Source organism: Podarcis pityusensis, assembly GCF_964106645.2.
Source record: "Podarcis pityusensis genome assembly, chromosome: 3".
Taxonomy (NCBI): domain Eukaryota; kingdom Metazoa; phylum Chordata; class Lepidosauria; order Squamata; family Lacertidae; genus Podarcis; species Podarcis pityusensis.
Window position 1 is genome coordinate 51647498 of NC_138026.1, and position 17794 is coordinate 51665291.

Consider the following 17794-nt stretch of genomic DNA (forward strand, 5'->3'; position numbering starts at 1 on the left):
TTAAGAGCTCTGGCTTCCATGTTCTCTGTGGAAAACAGTTCAGCACAAACAGCAGTAGGCAATGTGAATCACAAGGTCACCTGTTACAGACTGCAAGTATGAATGTTGCATAAGTATGAGAGCAGCATGTAAATTACGAGTGCAATAAGTGTATATATGTGAGTGCTGAGAATGAGCAGCGTGAGGGGGCTCTGTGTGCACTGTGTGAGACAGTGAAGGGGGAATGGAGACAGAGAATATATTATACCCAAAGTCATATCTGACTTTGTGCAGGCCTCCATTTGTGTGCTCTACTTACATTGTGAATTATTATTATATTGTGAGTTGTGTCCCATATGAGCAATAATAATTTCATGTCTTCAGATCAGAGGTGGGTGTTGCAAGAATGCAAATGATCCTCAATAAAAGACTGATTTTTTGTTTTTGATTTTTGTACTGAAGAAACCTAATATACTCTGAAAAAGATAAAGTTATTCTAAATGATATACCTGTGCCTCCTCTTGTTCGCAGTGTGCCTGTATGTGATGAGGAATTCACACCACCGAAGACGGTCAGCCCCTGTCCACCGGCTGTGGGGAAGTTGTTGTAGTTTGGAATCGAAGTCACACCAAAATTTGGGTAATGTTGAGGGGTGGGATCTGTCCCATAGCGATAACCTGAACTCTGGTTTAAACTGCCATCCCTCTCGTCTGTCAGTTTTGTTGCTTCTTTATCCTTACATTGCACACAGCCCATTATCTAAAATCCTGCAGTAAGCAAACAAACAAACAAACAAACAAAAACTGTTTTCATTTTGATGTCTGATATACTTTACCAACATGATATGGCACATAAACAGTTAATTCTACCAATCAGCAAATGCAGAATTGTTTTTGGGATACATCAGTATCAAGCAGCTAAAGGCAACATATCTCTTTTCTGGGACATGTCTAGAAAGCAACTTCTTGAACGTTCCATTTGGTGTTTGTGCTCCAACTGAGAAACATGGTTGGGCAATAAAGAAGTTTCCTTTACAAGGCAATGTCCCCCTTTTTGCATTTCTAAAGTGTGATTCAAACATGGCTTATGCCAGTCCTTTGTTTGCTGTGATGCGAACAGCAAAAAGACAGACTATGGACCAACACAGGATAAAGTCTCCTATAATTCATAAAAAACATCTTTGCACCCAATGATTTTAGCCTCTTGTTAACCGATCTCATAGGTATCTCTTCTGTAGTTCTCCTGTTAAAGTATTGATGTTAAAGTTGTGTTGGCTTTCTGAAGTCATCTCACATCCTTTCTGAAGTCACTTCACATTACCACTTTGGAAAATATTGCTCATGAACCACTGAGCATTTGGTTTCTGATTCTATAGTCTCAACTTCTCCCACCCCATTACAAAAATTCCCCAACATTGAGCAAGCTGCAAATAGAAAAGGCCACCAAGCTCTTCTGTCTGTTGTATTTGCTTTGACAAGAGATTTACTCATGCTCTAGCTGCCTGACCTGAGCAAACCCTAACCCCACACCAAGTGTCAGCTCAAGGTTCTGACCATCCTCAGCTAAGATTCTCTGGAGAGAGATGGATCCCATGGCTCCTCCAATAGTCTTCCTGCTCCACACCTCTATTCACCTATTCTGTCCTACACTTTGGGATGGCAATAGCAGCTGCTCACCCTCAATATAGCCAAGGAGCTGGCAGCCATTTTTGAGATAGTTGCACTTTTATGCTACCTCGGAGACAGCTGCTGGTTTATTGCACGTATAGTTCCTACATACATATACATGCTGCATTCAGAGTTTACACTGCTTCACTTTCCACACACAGCATGATTCAGGATACACCACTCATAGAAGAGATCCCAACAAAAGAAGAGTGGCAGATGAAGTTAATGGACTATGCCAAGTTGGCGAAACTAACCGGGAAAATTCAGAACCAGCAGTACCAGACCTTTTTGAAAGACTGGAATAAATTTACATTGTATTTGAGAGACAATTGTAAACAACTGACATCGTTAGTAGGGCTACAAGAAGTTTTGTATGGTTAGATATATCAATTATTATCAATATGATGCTTAAATGTTGTATTTAAGATTTGGATTTAAGGGAAATAACAACAACAACAACAGCAACAACAACAACAACATGAAGTATCAGAGCATAATTAGGAAAACCATTAGTTGAGGAGGAAGGAAGTCTCAGGCCAAGATGGCCAAGTGGTCTTTATATATTATATGTAAGATGGATGTTTTGTCAAATTTTTTTTTATAAAATTAAAGCAAATATATATATATATATATATATATATATATATATATATACACACACACACACACACACACATATATATATATATATATATAATATATTAATATGCATATATATATGCATATACCACTCATATGCAAGAGTCACATGGGAAAAAATGGTGTGTGGGTTTAACTCTCTATCCCTCCCCATGCAACCCCACCAGACGATTCTAACGGGAACAAATGTGGCAGAATTTTGTATCATGCAACACACAGCCTTGCCCGGTGGGTGGGTGCTCTAAGCATCTCCAGGGGCCAATTATATCACACTGGCTCCTAGAGGCCTCCACACAGGATTGGAGAGTAGCTGCACACTGTGATTTCAAGCTGCAAATATTGGAAAGGGCAGAATATGCTTTGGAGATCAGAATCCCAAAATAAAACAAACCTCCAAAATGAAACAAAAAAACTTCTGCACCCACATTTGCGCATATGAATTTATGTGGAATTTCTCTTCCACTAGGTTTAGCCCCCATCTCTATTTAATAGTGCTTTATAGATATCTGAGCACTTTCACAATCTGAATTGAGCAAGGATATACTTTATTACAGAGGAAGGGGAGGATATGGCCCTAAATGTATTATTCACACGCTGAGCCAACAAAAAAATGAATTATTAACTTCGAGGTGCCAAAAAGAAAAAAAAGGGGGGAAGAAAGAAAAAGGAATAAAGCAGCTACTCAAGAAATGCAGGCCAACTAAACAAGTAACAGAAAACTAGGCCAGCAATGAATAGGTACACAGGCCTTCCAAACTGTAAAAAGAGAGAGACTCAAACAAAACAGATTTTTATAAGAGGTAATAGTGACATCAGTGCAACATATTTTAATGAATATATTTTAGCCAGTTTCTCCTCTCTCTCTCTCTTTGCTGGCATGTATTTTCTTTGAGAGAGGTGGGGAGGAGCAGACAGAAAAGTTTGATGGAGAGGTCATTTCCCTTTCTATTGTCCTCTTCAGCTTGGCTCCAGTGCCTGGGCAGTGCACGTATAAAAGCTGCTTGATTGCAGGACTGTGTGAGATGTGACAGAGGGTGTAACCTACATGTTTCTTTTCAAGCCAAGACTTTGAAAAGCTGTCCATTCCTTCTTGAAGACACTAGCTATGGATGATATCATTAGTCGCCTAGTTAAGTTTCAGGAGGAAGTACAAGCACATTGCTGGACTTGATTCAAAAGGACTCCAGGGTTTTTGTAGATATTTTAAAATACATCCTCCATTCAGCAGTAGCACCACAGCTCTGAACAACCCGAGGGCAAGAATCTATTTTCCGCTGTTATCACAAAGCATCTCAAATTCAAACCTGAGCTGAATGGAGGCATTCATCGTTTGGTAGAGCTGAAAACATGCATGCTCAGGACAAGTGGTGATGATATCATTCAACAAAATCTGGAAACTATTTGTGCCAGACCCCTTGGAGATTTATGTTCAACACCACAAGCGGTAAACAAGATTTTAATATAGTTCTAATGGATGATGTATTTCTTCCTCAAATGTTTGGATTGCTGGGTCATAGGACCGTTTCAAAGTTTGCCATTACCGTTACCATAATTTTAGCAGTTTAATCTTGATCCACTTTCCCAAAGCAGTATTAGGAATTTTCTGAAGAAAGCTAAACAAAGTTTACAGGAATAATGAAACTTCAAGTGATAGAGCACAAATTTACCTTTCAAAATATTGTTCAATTGTACAGAATCAACAATTCTACACTCACCAATGTGTTAGTGAAGTTGCAACACTATACATCAGAAGTGGGGAGCCTGCTATACATTCTTACATGGGTTCCATTAAACTTGATAGGGCTTACTTCTGAGGTGTTATATATAAGAGTCACTATAAGGCTGAATCCCATGAGTAAGCCCCACAGTGGGACTTGATTTAGAGAAAACATGCACAAAATTACGCCACAAGTGTCATCCTTATGCATGAATATACAGTGGATATCTGTGGAAGGGATGGATAGTTGGGATCAATGACTCATCTAATTCTGTGAGGAACCATGAGTGTCACCTAGTCCAACCCCCCTGCAGTGCAGAAGTCTTTTGCCCAACGTGGGGCTCAAACCCATGACCATAAGATTGAGAGTCTAATGCTCTACTGACTGAGCTATCGCAGCTGTTGAGAAGCTTTGTACTGTTGATGTAAAGTTTATTAAACGTATCTTATGTCATTTGAAACAAGATGATCATTTAACTGACATTTTCCTGCTGGAAGCTAGAGGAATATGTTGTATTGAAGGTAGAATAGCAGACAGAAAAGTGTCAGTTAAATTGTCACTGCAGTCTAGCATCGGGGGGGGGGGGGAGGCGCTTTGCTTGGAGAGGTTTCTGGCTTTATACAGGCAACGACCATTTTATGCTGGGGTTACGTTCTGATGCACTACACATTTAAGTGAAATTGCGTATACCGGGAACACCATTGAAAAAGCCTACAAACACCCTCTAAACCTCTGAAAACCCCTTGAAAAAACCAAATTACCAAATCACCACAATTACTCCTTCCAAACTGCCCTGTCCAAACTCCAACTCTCCACAGGACTCAACAGTCAGTGCAAGGGCTCCTGAGATTGCACTTGCAAAGGCTTATGGGATTGCTAGGCGCTGCTTTTACACTGTTTTTGCCCTTTCTACATTCTTTTAGGGCCACTTTTGCACTTTTTCTAGTCACCTCTGGGTTTGTGGTGACGTGTACATGTTTGTGGCTATGCGTCAAGCACATATTGAACACATATTGAACCGTTGTTTTCTGTATTGAGACTCAGTCATCAAAAGGGTGGTCAGTTTTAATTTGTCAATTAGTGGACATTCTACCGCATCTTATTGACTCGTAAGTCAGTAAGAGGATGGAATTTCACCCAAATTTTAGTGACTGCAGGGAGGGTCTTGGCTGATGTAAATAAAAGGCCAGGTTTTGTATTGGGTGGGTAGAGCAGCTCTTGGAGCTGAAGGAGGGGCGGGATTTAGGAAGGGGCCACAGTGAGCTGGACTTAAGAGGCAGGCATCTGAAAGGTCTGTCATATGTAGCCCTGAACTGGACACAGGCACCTTGGAGGATGGACTGAACCTCCCATTGACTTTGGGGAACATGCAGGATCCCGTGTCATGAACCCTGGGACTCCCTATGAGGAAGGGTACTCCTCAAAAGGGAAGAGCTCTCTAAATACCCCTAAACAGCAGCAACTGCGATTAGGTGGGGGGATGGAAAGACAGGCTATATTAGCCTTTACTGTGAGCTTCCCAGTGGTGAAAAGCACAGGCCCTTAACTCTGTTCAGTCTGACTTCTTGTTCCTGCCTCCTACACTGAATGACCGCTGCTAACCCCTTGCCTTTGAAATTTTGCCTACTTTTGGACTGCTTAATTTTGGCTTTGTCTCATGTCCCTGCTATTGGACCACATCCATGCTTGGCTTGCATCACTGTGCTTGACCTCAGCTTCTCCTCTGTGTTTTTGGATAGCCCTGATGCTACTACCAGACCAAGATAGGACAGGGTAATGAAGATTCAACCCAGGAACTGATAATACTGGTGCAAAGAGCTGAAAGAGGTCTGCTAACAAGAGAACAGGATTGTATGACAGCCCTCAAGAAAGAGCTACGGATAAGTAATAGTTGGTTGTTGTGAACCTGATGCTTGAAGGTTGAAGACCAAGGCTGCAATCCGTGAGCAGCCTGAAGGACTCCAGAATGAAGACCACGTTGGAGTCTCCATGTAAAGTCCTCTAGATGTATTAAGTCGTGTGTCAACTGGGGAAGGAGAGTGACAGGATAATTGGCAAGGGTTCAGTTAGGGGATGGAAGTTTAATCTCATATAGTCACCTCCTTAAAGGGACGGTAATTCTGTTGTTTATGCAGTGTCATTTATTCAAATCCTTACACTCCTTCATGTACTTGGGTTGTTGTGTACAATATGGCAGGTGTATAACAGATAAAAATATTTAAAATACAGCTTTGATTTTGGAAGCAGTATGGTTCAGAAGGGGAAAAGCAATTTTTAGACTCTTCTGATCTTGCTAAACGGGCTAGAACCCGTTAAATAAATTTTTGTAAACTCTTGCCCTTGCTTTCCTCCCACTCACTGTGGTCATCAGTTTTGCATGGAATAGACAAGAGCTGCCAAATAAACAGAGTCCAGCTTAGGCAGAATCCTTGCTACAATGCTAAACCCTGTGCTGTTTTCATTGGGTACTGGTGCCCCCAAAGAAGGTGATACTCAAATCTTTCCAGGCACCCACCTCACCTCCTGTAATCTGTGCAATGTTGTGAAAGCAGTCACCTAAAGGAAAAGCCCACATAAAACATTCTGTTCATGTAAATTATACTGTCAGCTGTTCCATATGTTCATAACTCTCCAGCTACTGAGCAGCTCTATTCACACAGAACAGCCCCTAACAGAGACAACATAGTTAGAAACACAAAACTAGAACTCCAAATGCAATGCAGAACAGAACACAACACTGGACAGGTATACCCAGTTGCCGACTATGCATTAAGTCACATTCAACTACAACGCAAAACACATTAAGGAATTAAATAGCAAAAGTGAGCAAAAACCTTAAAAATAGGTTGAGCCACACTTATTCGTTATGTGCTCAAGGAGCCAAGTATGTAGATAACTGTTATCCGTTTTAGAGGCGGAAATAGTGAGGCAGAGACAACTTGGATAAGCAAGGCTTTGAGCACTCAGACACACGCCATTGACCTGCCTGGTGACCAATACAGGGAAATTAATAAATGGACCTCTAAAGTGTTTTTTTAATCTTTACTTTTTGATTTTTCAAAATCTGCACAGAGCTCCAAGTCTAACCAGAGCAGCAGTACTATAGTGGTAATTACCTGCCTTCACTATTTTACCCAGTCTAAATCATTTCCTCACACTGTTATAATTTTAAAAGGCACAATTCCCTTAGCATCAGACATCCTTTTTTTAGTTCAATATTTTAAAACATTCTGAGCATCCCCCTCTCCCTCCAATTCTCTAATAAAAAATGAGTCACAGAGAAAACAAAGTGAGGTAGGTATTGCAGGCTTTCGACTCCTCTTGGATGAATACATGCCTTGCCTGCTTCATCATGCCTTTAAATCAAAGTGTACTCTTAATATATATATTCCTATCATTTTCTGCTTAGCCCAGAATGTAGAGAGGCATCCTAGTGGAATGTGACAGAAAGATAAATTCATGTCAATTCTGCCTTCTATTCACAGGGACCTCATTCCATTTTTAATGCAAAGTATTTTATTCCTTGACCCAGTGAGAAGAAGCATCTGAAATCACTAATATTTTACAAAGTCCAGACAGGTATAACAGCAAACAACATTCCAGGCAATATTGTGGTGTTTCCTGCTTATTTTCCATGATGGAAATAAAAAAGAAAAGTGTGAAGAGGAAGGAGAAAAGTCCTTCACAAAGGAATGCTGATCTCAAAGTCATGTGGACTTTCTGCTGCATAGAGATGGGAAAATGAGGCGGAAATTAAGTGACTTGCCAAAGTGTAAGGTGTGATCCAGAACCAAGCAAGAAGCATCATGTGCCAAGTGGGAGGTATGCCTGTTTAATTATGTCAGTAGTATAACATCTGTGTTGCTAATACCAGATTTCTTTACTGGGAAGGAACAGGCCCTGCTTTAATTAGGACCTATTACCCAATACTTTTAATTCTCTCTTTCTTCAGTGATAAACAAATTTTTATTTCAACATTTTTCATACTAACACTAGGATTTATTTATTTTTTAAAAAAATGCTATTTTGTAACTCTTTTGTTACCTCAGGAACTGAGGCGGTTTCAGCCAGGCGCTCATGAGCTGGGACAGCGCAGCTTGTTTGCGCAGTTCAGCTAGGAATCGGGAAGGTTGTTCCTCCTTCCCAGCTGAGAAAGCCCCAGTGCTCCTCCTGCTCACAGGTGAGTGGGCAACCACCAATCACGCTCCCTTCAGCTGAGCAGTTTCACGGAGCCCCCACTCCGCCCCTGGCTCACGGGAGCCAGCCCTGGGCTGGGAGCTCCTTTAACTGCTCAGCTGAGGTAAGGACAGCTGCACACTCCTCAGTTGAGCAGTTTAAAGATGCAGAGGGAAGAACAAGCTGTATCGGCGCCTCATACTGGTCCTGGGCGATATAGCGATATATCGCCCAGGCCTAGTATGTAAGAGAAATGGCACTGTACACCTCACAGATCATTTGCCTGTTTCTTTTTTCTGTCTTAATGACATAGCACCCCAAGAGCAAAATGGCTGAGAGATGTATATGAAGTCAGTCTCACATGGTACTCTCCAGTTCTCTTGACCTGAACATGCAGCTGGGAGAAGACTTTGGTCAGTTATATGCACACAGCTCAGCTTTGGAGTCCATTATAGTTTTTGCTTATAGCATGCTTATTCCAGGACAGCTGCTACTCACCTCTACCTGCTATAGAAATGGCACATGAAAAGACGTCCTTGTTGCCCACAGAAGACAATTTCCTGGCATTCGTCAAGGAGGAACACAGACAACAAAAAGATGACTTATCTACTGTACCATGTCAAGTATGCCCTTTCTTGTTTTCTTTTCTGCTTCTCTCAGTTGCTACTTTCCATATCTATGTTACATGGAACAAATTTATGGTTATATTGTGCCATTTCACAGCATTGATTTAGCCCCAAATTGGCACTGATATTTACAGCCAGTAAGGACACAGCAAGACAATAGCAATGTTACAATTATGGATGTGTTGCCTTTGCTCTGGTGGTGGTGGGGTGCAGTGGCGTAGCGTGGGGGTGCAGGGGGGGCCGGCCGCACCGGGCGCAACATCTGGGGGGGGCGCGCTCGCACTCGCAGCTCTCTGCCCCTACTAAAATCCACGGGTTAGGGGGCGCAAATTACTTGCCTTGCCCCGGGTGCTGACAACCCACGCTACGCCACTGGTGGGGTGGGGAGAAGGACACACACTAGAAATAAACCCACATGATCACCTTCTCATGTTAACAAAACTGCCCCTCTCCAGAACAAATGCTGTAGCTTATGAGTTATCCTTCATTTTATATGTACAGATAAGCCTCACAGAAAGAAGGTGATGGAAGGAAACCGAAGAAACCAAAGTAGAGCACTCCATGGGATGAAAATCCACTAGTATTTTGGGTGATGCAGTAATCAAGAAGAAGAAGAATGATCTTGCAGACCATCATCAAAAGCCATCTTCTTTCTTTTGGCATTCTGAGAACCATTGAGGTACTTTAAAAAACAACAACAACCCACCAAAAACAACCTTGGGATATATTCACCACTAGCTGAAAAGGAACAGGAAAGTCAGTGTTCCATCTGGACAGCAGTAGCAAAAACTGACTTCACTTGCTGTGCTTGTTTAAGGAACAGTCGCTGTGGTGGAACTGGCATGGTGCCCATGAGTCAGGGGGTCACCTGGCAAATCCACAAGAAAACACATTAGCACAAAGTGGCTGTTTGAGCAGGCGTAATCAAAAACTCTCCAATGCAGGAAATGAAAGAGAAGGAGGCTCACCTCCAAGCTCCCAACAAAAGGCCACTTTGCCAACTCTTCCCATTTTGAACAGAGTTTCATTGCCAGATAATTCTATGAGTGTTAGGGCCTCCTTTTTTTGTTTTGTTAATAGTGAATTCTTTTTCCATTCTCTTTGCTTGTACCAGTTTCAGTCAAGGAAAAGAGCAGTGTTCAGTTGGAAGGAGAGTAATTTCAGCAAACTTGTTTAAGCAAGTACCACTGAAATCCATCTGCAAGACAGGCAGATTCTTTTATTTCCCCAGAAATCTATTTATATTTTATAAAAAGAACTTATGCAACCTTTATATCATGGAGCACTAATTAGTGTAAGCTAAGAAGTTGGTCTGTTTTATTTTTAAAGAGTGGAGGCATACTCTTCTTTGAAGCAGAAATATATAAATTGTAAAGATGTATTACTATTTTTTTTTCAAATTCATACTGTTATTAAGTTATGCCCTTAGTTTTAGAAGCTCACTTTGATTTGCCCAATCATATTTATTGTGCACTAAAAAGTTTAATGGAAGATCCAAAAGACACGCCTTTGTGCCCTTTCACACTGCTTTCACAAAAGTTTAAAGGTTTTTGTACTCTTTAAAAGGAGGAGATTATCTTGGTCACTTTTTTCATGTTTTCCCCCCATGAAGATACTAAGAACGAGGAGGAAATGACACTGTGAGCCTCTCTGTGCAGTCTCATTACTTCTCTGTGAAAAATACAGCTGCTCCACATGATTCCTTACCACTAACTCTCAACTATTTACATTTATATGCCACTCTTAGTTATCAAAGTAGCTTACAACAGATTATAAACAAAAGCAAATCAATGATGCATTATCATTTCAGAATAGACTACAATAAAACAAGTTGGAGACAAAATACAAAACCCGAAAAATTGCAAATGCCTGGTAAAAATAAGGCTTTAAGTGCCCTTCTAAACAGTCAATAGTCATTTCCATGGGGCATATAGCAGATCCAGGATAGGACTTCCTTTGGGAAAATGTTATCTAGGGGCCATCATGACAAGCATCCATCAAGTGCTTGTGTTAGGGAACAGCAATCTCCTTTACTCTATGCATCGGTTAAGAGAGTGGAGGAGGAGGAGCTGATGTAGGTACAAGAAGGAGTGATAGAACAATTAGCAATGAGGAATACATAGTACTAGCAGTGCACTTGTGCTATTTGGCTTTTCCATTCACTTACAATACATGTGTTCAGATCATGCTTTCACCATTTGGTCAACTAACTCATCAGTCAGATTAGAAAGATGCCCGCAATTAACTGAACTGAAGGTTTTGTTTTTTAAAACTGTTTTAAACTTAAGTACCTACAAAAACCAGAGCTGATAAGTGCCATAGTGTCACAGGGGAACTTCTTTACCTCCGAAGTAGATGCCTGTTTCAACACGTGCAGCAAAATATATACACCTGAAAGGTCTAAAAGAGTAATCTTGTCGTATGTTAGTTACTTGGTCCTCCAACTGCTACTAAGGACGATAACGAAATCATTTTGTCAACATTTTATAGGATATAGCTTCTAAGGACTTTACCCAGCTATGTTTCCTTCAGGGAGCATTATAATAACGAAATACTTGAAGCGCCAGTGGCCTATTTGGATGTGTATGAATATGTAGTAAAATGTACTTCACCCTGCAGATAATTCTCCTGAAACTCAATTCACTGTTATGAGCTTAAAGACAAAAATGACTTGTAACAATGAACTGGCTCCATTTTAAACTCTAGGGAGCAAGTAAGTTTAGGAAAAGAGGAACTGTTTAAACCTCTTTGATCTGAATCTTTGTCTAGAATGTAAAAAAAAATTAAGGAAAAGATTAACATTATCTTTATGTATATAATATGCACAAATGTATCCTTTTGAATACATTTCAAAGTACAAGCTTTGTTGGTTTTTGTTCTCTGCAATTGTTGAGGCTACATTGCAAAAAGAAGCAAGAAAAAGAAAAAAGATAAGCGTCTTTGGTTGTTTTTTTTTTGGGGGGGGGGTAAATTTCTCAGCATGCTGGAATTCCAAAGAAACTGGACTTTTTATCATAGAAACATTGGGAAGGAAATACCATGGGAATAGCTCCATGTTAAATATGTAAAAATTGTTAAATAAGCAGTAGCATTTACATGCTGGTGACAGCAGATGGACAAGTCTATTGCCAGTAGTGAAAAAACAGGACAGGGAATAGGGAATGTTTTCCTAAATGACATCTAGAAACTTGGAGAGATTTCAGTCCACGTAGAACAGGGGCTTTTACTAAAGATCATATTGTGGAAATAAATCATTCATTCATTCATTCTTTCACCACCTTTTTTCCCTGATGGAATTTAAAGTGGCTTACAAAATTGCTAAAAACACAGAAAAAACAATCATTAAAAACAATCAAACATTAATAGAATTAAAACTATATAGATATATAAAATCTGTTTAAATCATACAAATAATTACAATGAAAACAGCACTGCACCAGCCCTTTCATCAAAAGCAGTCAGTTCCCCAAAGCCTGCTGAAAGAAGATGGTCTTCACCTGCCGGCAGAAGGACAATGAGGGAGCCAGTCTAGCTTCTCCAAGGAGGAAGTTTCAGAGTCTGAGAGCAGCTACTGAGAAAGCCCTTTCCCGTGTCCCCACTAAGTGGACCTGTGAGGGTAGGGAGACCAAGAGAAGGGCCTCCTCTGAAGACCTCAAAACCCAGGCAGGTTCGTATGAGGAAATACGGTCTTTCAGATAGCTTGGGCCTAAGCCATGTAAGGGCTTTATAGGTCATAACCAGCACTTTGATTTGTGCCCAGAAACAGGCAGGTAACTAGTGGAGCTTTTTCTAATACAGTGGTACCTCGGGTTAAGTACATAATTCGTTCCGGAGGTCCGTACTTAACCTGAAACTGTTCTTAACCGAAAGCACCACTTTAGCTAATGGGGCCTCCTGCTGCTGCCATGCCGCCGGAGGACTATTTCTGTTCTCATCCTGAAGCAAAGTTCTTAACCTGAAGCACTATTTCTGGGTTACCGGAGTCTGTAACCTGAAGCGTATGTAACCTAAAGCGTATGTAACCCGAGGTACCACTGTAAGGGAGTTGTCTGCTCCCTGTAACCAGCCCCAGTCAGCACTCTGGCTGCAGCTCTTTGAGCCAGTTGAAGTTTGTGAGTGCTTTTCAAAGGAAGCCCCATGTAGAGCGCGTTGCAGCGGCCATTGCTTTACTAGTCTTAAACATCATTGGTTGTGCTATATAACCTGTGAAGAATGCAAAGTTAAAGCTTTGGCAGAGTTGGACTTAAGTGCATGTCTGATTTTATCAGGTGGGATAGAAATTGCAAGCTTGAAGAACTCTCGAAGGGCCTTTTGTTATAGGAGTCACCCTCTCTGGCAACCCGTCCGTCAGCATGTGCATTTAGTGAGCTCCAAGGACACAGTGCAGGCTTTTGTGCTCCTTTACGTGGGACCACGGCCAGGGGCTTTAGTCCCATCAATGAGTGTATGGGTGGGTAGTGGCTGAGCTGGAAAGAGGGGAGTTGTTTGGCCCATGGCAGCTGCTGTCTTTAGCTCATTTTGATTCCCGGAAAAAATCCCAGGCAGCACAGTGCAAGGAGCAGCAACTATAAACTCTATTAAAAGAAAGGGGAAAAAACCTGAGTAAGTGGAAATGTACTTTATCTAGAAGCTGAACCACATATTTCAGCTTCTAGGGTTAAATGAGGTATAATGTCAGCTGTTTTAAGGTTTATTTGCTAATAGAATTTTCTATATGGATTGACTGAACCTCCAAGAAAATGTAATTTGGAATCTCACCCCCCCTCCCTATTATCCAATATATATCACTGTTCCAATTTCTTAATTTACCTGGATTTTTATGCAAGGAGGCAGCATGGGCACAGATATTTTGGATTTACAAATCGTTTTATAAATAGATACTTTTTGCCCCTTAAAAGGGTCCCTCAAGTGGCTCCCATACATAGTAAGAATAACAGCTGTACTATAGATGCTTAAAAGCATACTAATAACTAAATGAATCCAAAAATAGCCTGAGACTGGCCCTTGCATTATGCCTGTGGTGCAGTAGTGGCAGCAGCACTGATCCTTCCTACACTGCCAGGGATATGCACCATACATTTAAAGCACCCCCTGAATCAGTGAGCCAGTGTGGTGTAGTGGTTAAGAGCGGTAGTCTCATGATCTGGGGAACCGGGTTCGCGTCTCCGCTCCTCCACATGCAGCTGCTGGGTGACCTTGGGCCAGTCACACTTCTTTGAAATCTCTCAGCCCTACTCACCTCACAGAGTGTTTGTTGTGGGGGAGGAAGGGAAAGGAGAATGTTAGACGCTTTGAGACTCCTTAAAGGGAGTGAAAGGCGGGATATCAAATCCAAACTCTGAATCCTGGGACCTGTAGTTTATCCATCACAGAGCTGCAAGTCTGAGCACCCTTAAGAAACTAGTTCCCAGGATTCTTTGGGGGGCGATGTGGCTTAAACGTATGGTGTGTGCACAGCCCATGTGAGAAGAGTATTTTTCCTATGCTTGGGGGTAAGTCCCTGAGTGAACTCCTGCTGCATGGTCATGGGATTCCCATATCATCTGACTGCATGGGAAGGAATGGCACTGCTCCAACTCCTACGGTGCCAGAGTAATGCAAGAGAAGCCAGCCCTGGTGCCGTCCTGAGTAATCCATTCACACACCCATCAGCTGATTATTTTGCTCAATTTTGCATATCTTTCTGCATTCCAGGAGCAGAACCTACCAAAATGTATTCTACAGCAAAAAATCAATCAATCATAGAATCAGAGTTGGAAGGGACACCAAGGTTCATCTAGTCCAAACCCTGCATTACACATTTCTGTAATCAAGACACAAATGACCTTTTGGTTAGTGTTTATATGGATTAAAGCCTGCATTTTACTACTGCAACATGAGCTAGGTTGTCCACCTAGCTCATCTAATTCATATTAATGTCTACTTTAATATCTTAAGGCATTAAACATGTTCAATTTTAATAGTGACCTATCAATACATATTTCATTGCTTTGCATGGCTTCAAAGAATCACAGGAACTATACTTTTTTAAGGGTACTGGGAATTGTAGCTCCATGACAGGGAAACTACAAGTCCCAGGATTCTTTCAGGAAACTAACGTGTTTTAAATGTACATTGGATGTGCTTTAAATGTTTGGTGTGGATCTTCCCTTAGTAATTTTAATCACATATTCAGTTAAAAATGTATAAAACAATGGATTACTAAAAGTTGTAAAGGAAAACAAATTACAAATGGCAGCTGTGTGTATACACACATTCCCAACACAACTTCTAAGATTTCTTTACACTTGCTATGGTTTTTTTTTATAACTCTCATGTCATGTTTAAACAAAATTCAAATGACTAAGAAATGCAGTATGTTTCTGCTGTTCAGCTCCTTCAGAACTGTAAGTGCAAACACTTAGCAGAAATCAGTGGTTCTAGTCTCAGTTTTTTCCACTGCATGTTGCAAAAACTTTACTCACTTTTTCCTTATAACTGCTTATTATTAATAGATGGTATGTGGGAGCTATTGCCCACATTGGTTGTTATCAGCAACTGAGTACAAAATGCTACCTAAGCAGCAACTAGACTTTTTACCCATATTTACAAACTCTCAAGGTGCCCATGAACTGGGTCAAACAGCTTTCCATCTTTGCCCATTATGAAAAATTATGAATTGTTGATGTGATTCAAGGTACTCACTAAGAGCTCATCCAGACTTCTGTTTGTCCCTTGATTTCCAGTCACAGGTCTGAGAATTTCTTCTTTCGTCTTTCCACTTTTCCTGGGAAAACAAATGCCAATGAGGTTTTGTAGGGATTGACATTTGTTCCAATTCAGCAGTAAAGAGCAGGCATTCCTGGGGAAAGCGGCAGGAAAAAACTAAAACCTATCAGACCTGTGACTACAAATCAAGGGAGAAACAGAAGAAATCATGGAACAAACAGAAGTGTGAATGAGCCAGCACAAGACAGAAAAAACTGTCAGAAATGTGTACTGTAGTTTATACAGAAACAAAACTAAATTTCTGAAACTGAATTCTCCTTTGCTCAGCTAACTTGCCTTCAGTCCAAAATTTCCAGGGGCAGTTTGTATTAAGGACAGTTTGTATTTGGGGGAGGCTGCTTATCAGAATATGTACACACACACACACACACACACACACACGGTTTGCATGTATTCAATCTGCTAAATTCAATCTGCCTTCTTAACAGTAATTAAAGCATTAATAGGATTGCTCAGTAGATTAATTCATTAAGTTTAGATTTAGAAGGTAGAGTCTTAGCCAGATCTTAATCAGATTTGTCACCACCGTGCTTAAGATAGTTTCCCAATTAATACATTGTTTGTATGTCAAATACCGGTAATCTTAATTGTAACATAGTTTTTATTCATTTCCATCTTTAAACTGTTTAACATGGTTGCATTGAGATATATCTTTGTCTATATTAGAGCATATGTCATGCAACAATTACATAAAATTAAAAATAAAGCAATAATAAACAGTCAGATAAACATTTCTGAATATATTAACAAACTTGTGTCAAAGTATATAGTTCAGTCAGTAGAGCATGAGACTCTTATCATCTAATACTATAAACAAATTAAAACCTTAAAAACTTCACACAACATTACACACACACACACACACACACACACACACTTCAGAATGCACAGGACAAGAGTCAAGGAATAACAGATAATCAGTTATATTCACTACATTCGAAGACTTCTAAGCAATTGGGTCTTTTTTCTTATCAGTGCAACTGTTAGCGGGGGGGGGGGGGGGGACAAATGCAGCTCTACCTAGACACTGGGGGTGACATCTTAGAGAAGACCATATCTCTTGCCATTGTGAAACAGGCCATGAGCAGGGCCAACATTACTGCTTTTAGCGTATGAGCTGGCAGTATTGGAGAAGGTGATTCTGCAGTCATCTGTGGTTCAAACTATCCAATGCTTCAAATACCAACACCTTGAATAGAACCCAGTGTCTCACAGGTAACTAGTGCAATCTTTTCACAATTAGTGTTATAGTCCAATAGCTGAACAGCCACATTCTGCACTTGCAGCAGCATCCAGACCAGTTTCAAGGGCAGTTCCGTGTACAGTGCATTGCAGTAGCATAGTCACAAGGTTACCCAGGCATAGATTTCTGAAGTTAGACTATCCTGGTCCAAAAACAACCATGGCTTGCCATCCCAGTGTTGCCTGGGATGTTTCTGCTCAGCATCTCCTAATTCCGATGGAACTGAGAGACACAGCCAAGTAGCATCAGCATACTGATGACACTGTGCTGCAAATCTTCAGTTGACACCTCTCAGTGTCATCATACAGATGTTAAATATCATGGGGGAGAGAATGGAACCCGGTGGGATCCAATAGCACAAGTGCTAGGGACCAAGCAGATGTTTGCGAATGCTATTTTCTAGTAGCAGTCCTACAGGAAAGAATGAAACAACTGTAACATGGTGCCCCTGACTCCCAATCCACAGAGCTGCTTCAGCAAGATAAGGTATCATCTTCTCCCCAAAATGCAGTCTTCATTCTTCACCTTAATGTGCACATTCAAAATTGACTTTAGTTAAGCTGTTACATTTAACAGAGCTGGACAGCAGCTTCCCTACAAAGAGTCATAGATAGATAGAGAGATAGACAGACAGACAGACACACACACACACACAAACTTATATTCCCATACTAACCCCCCTCTCCCAAAAAAAGCAGAGAGGGAGAGTAGGAGAGAGAGAGAGAGTGAGACAGGAAGAAAGAAAGAAAGAAAGAAAGAAAGAAAGAAAGAGAGAGAAAGGTGGAAGTTAATTTTGTCCATTCCTGTTAATATTTCTGTAAACGTTTTCTCATCTTTAGAATAGTTTTCTTGAAGCATAACAATCAATACTCTGGCTTTGTTTGTAGCTATTCTCTTTTAAATGCTTTTATAATCACTGCGGCAAGAAAAAGTAAACAGAAGAGTATTCAGCACCCCTCATCATCTCAGTAGCCTATT

General features: G+C 40.8%; 1 protein-coding gene across 9 annotated transcripts in view; it reads right to left on the reverse strand.

Moving 5' to 3' along the window:
* The window catches only part of FYN (FYN proto-oncogene, Src family tyrosine kinase), a 117466-nt gene that overhangs the window by 26203 nt on the left and 73469 nt on the right, over nt 1–17794 (reverse strand). For 8 of the 9 annotated variants that reach the window (XM_081000401.1, XM_081000400.1, XM_081000403.1 and 5 more), the window contains one exon: nt 489–746. In XM_081000401.1, coding sequence (XP_080856527.1) covers nt 489–735 — 247 coding nt within the window. In that variant the 5' untranslated portion in view covers nt 736–746. Of the gene's footprint in view, nt 1–488; nt 747–15489; nt 15633–17794 lie in introns of those variants that run through there. The other variant, XM_081000396.1, reaches the window with a different exon arrangement.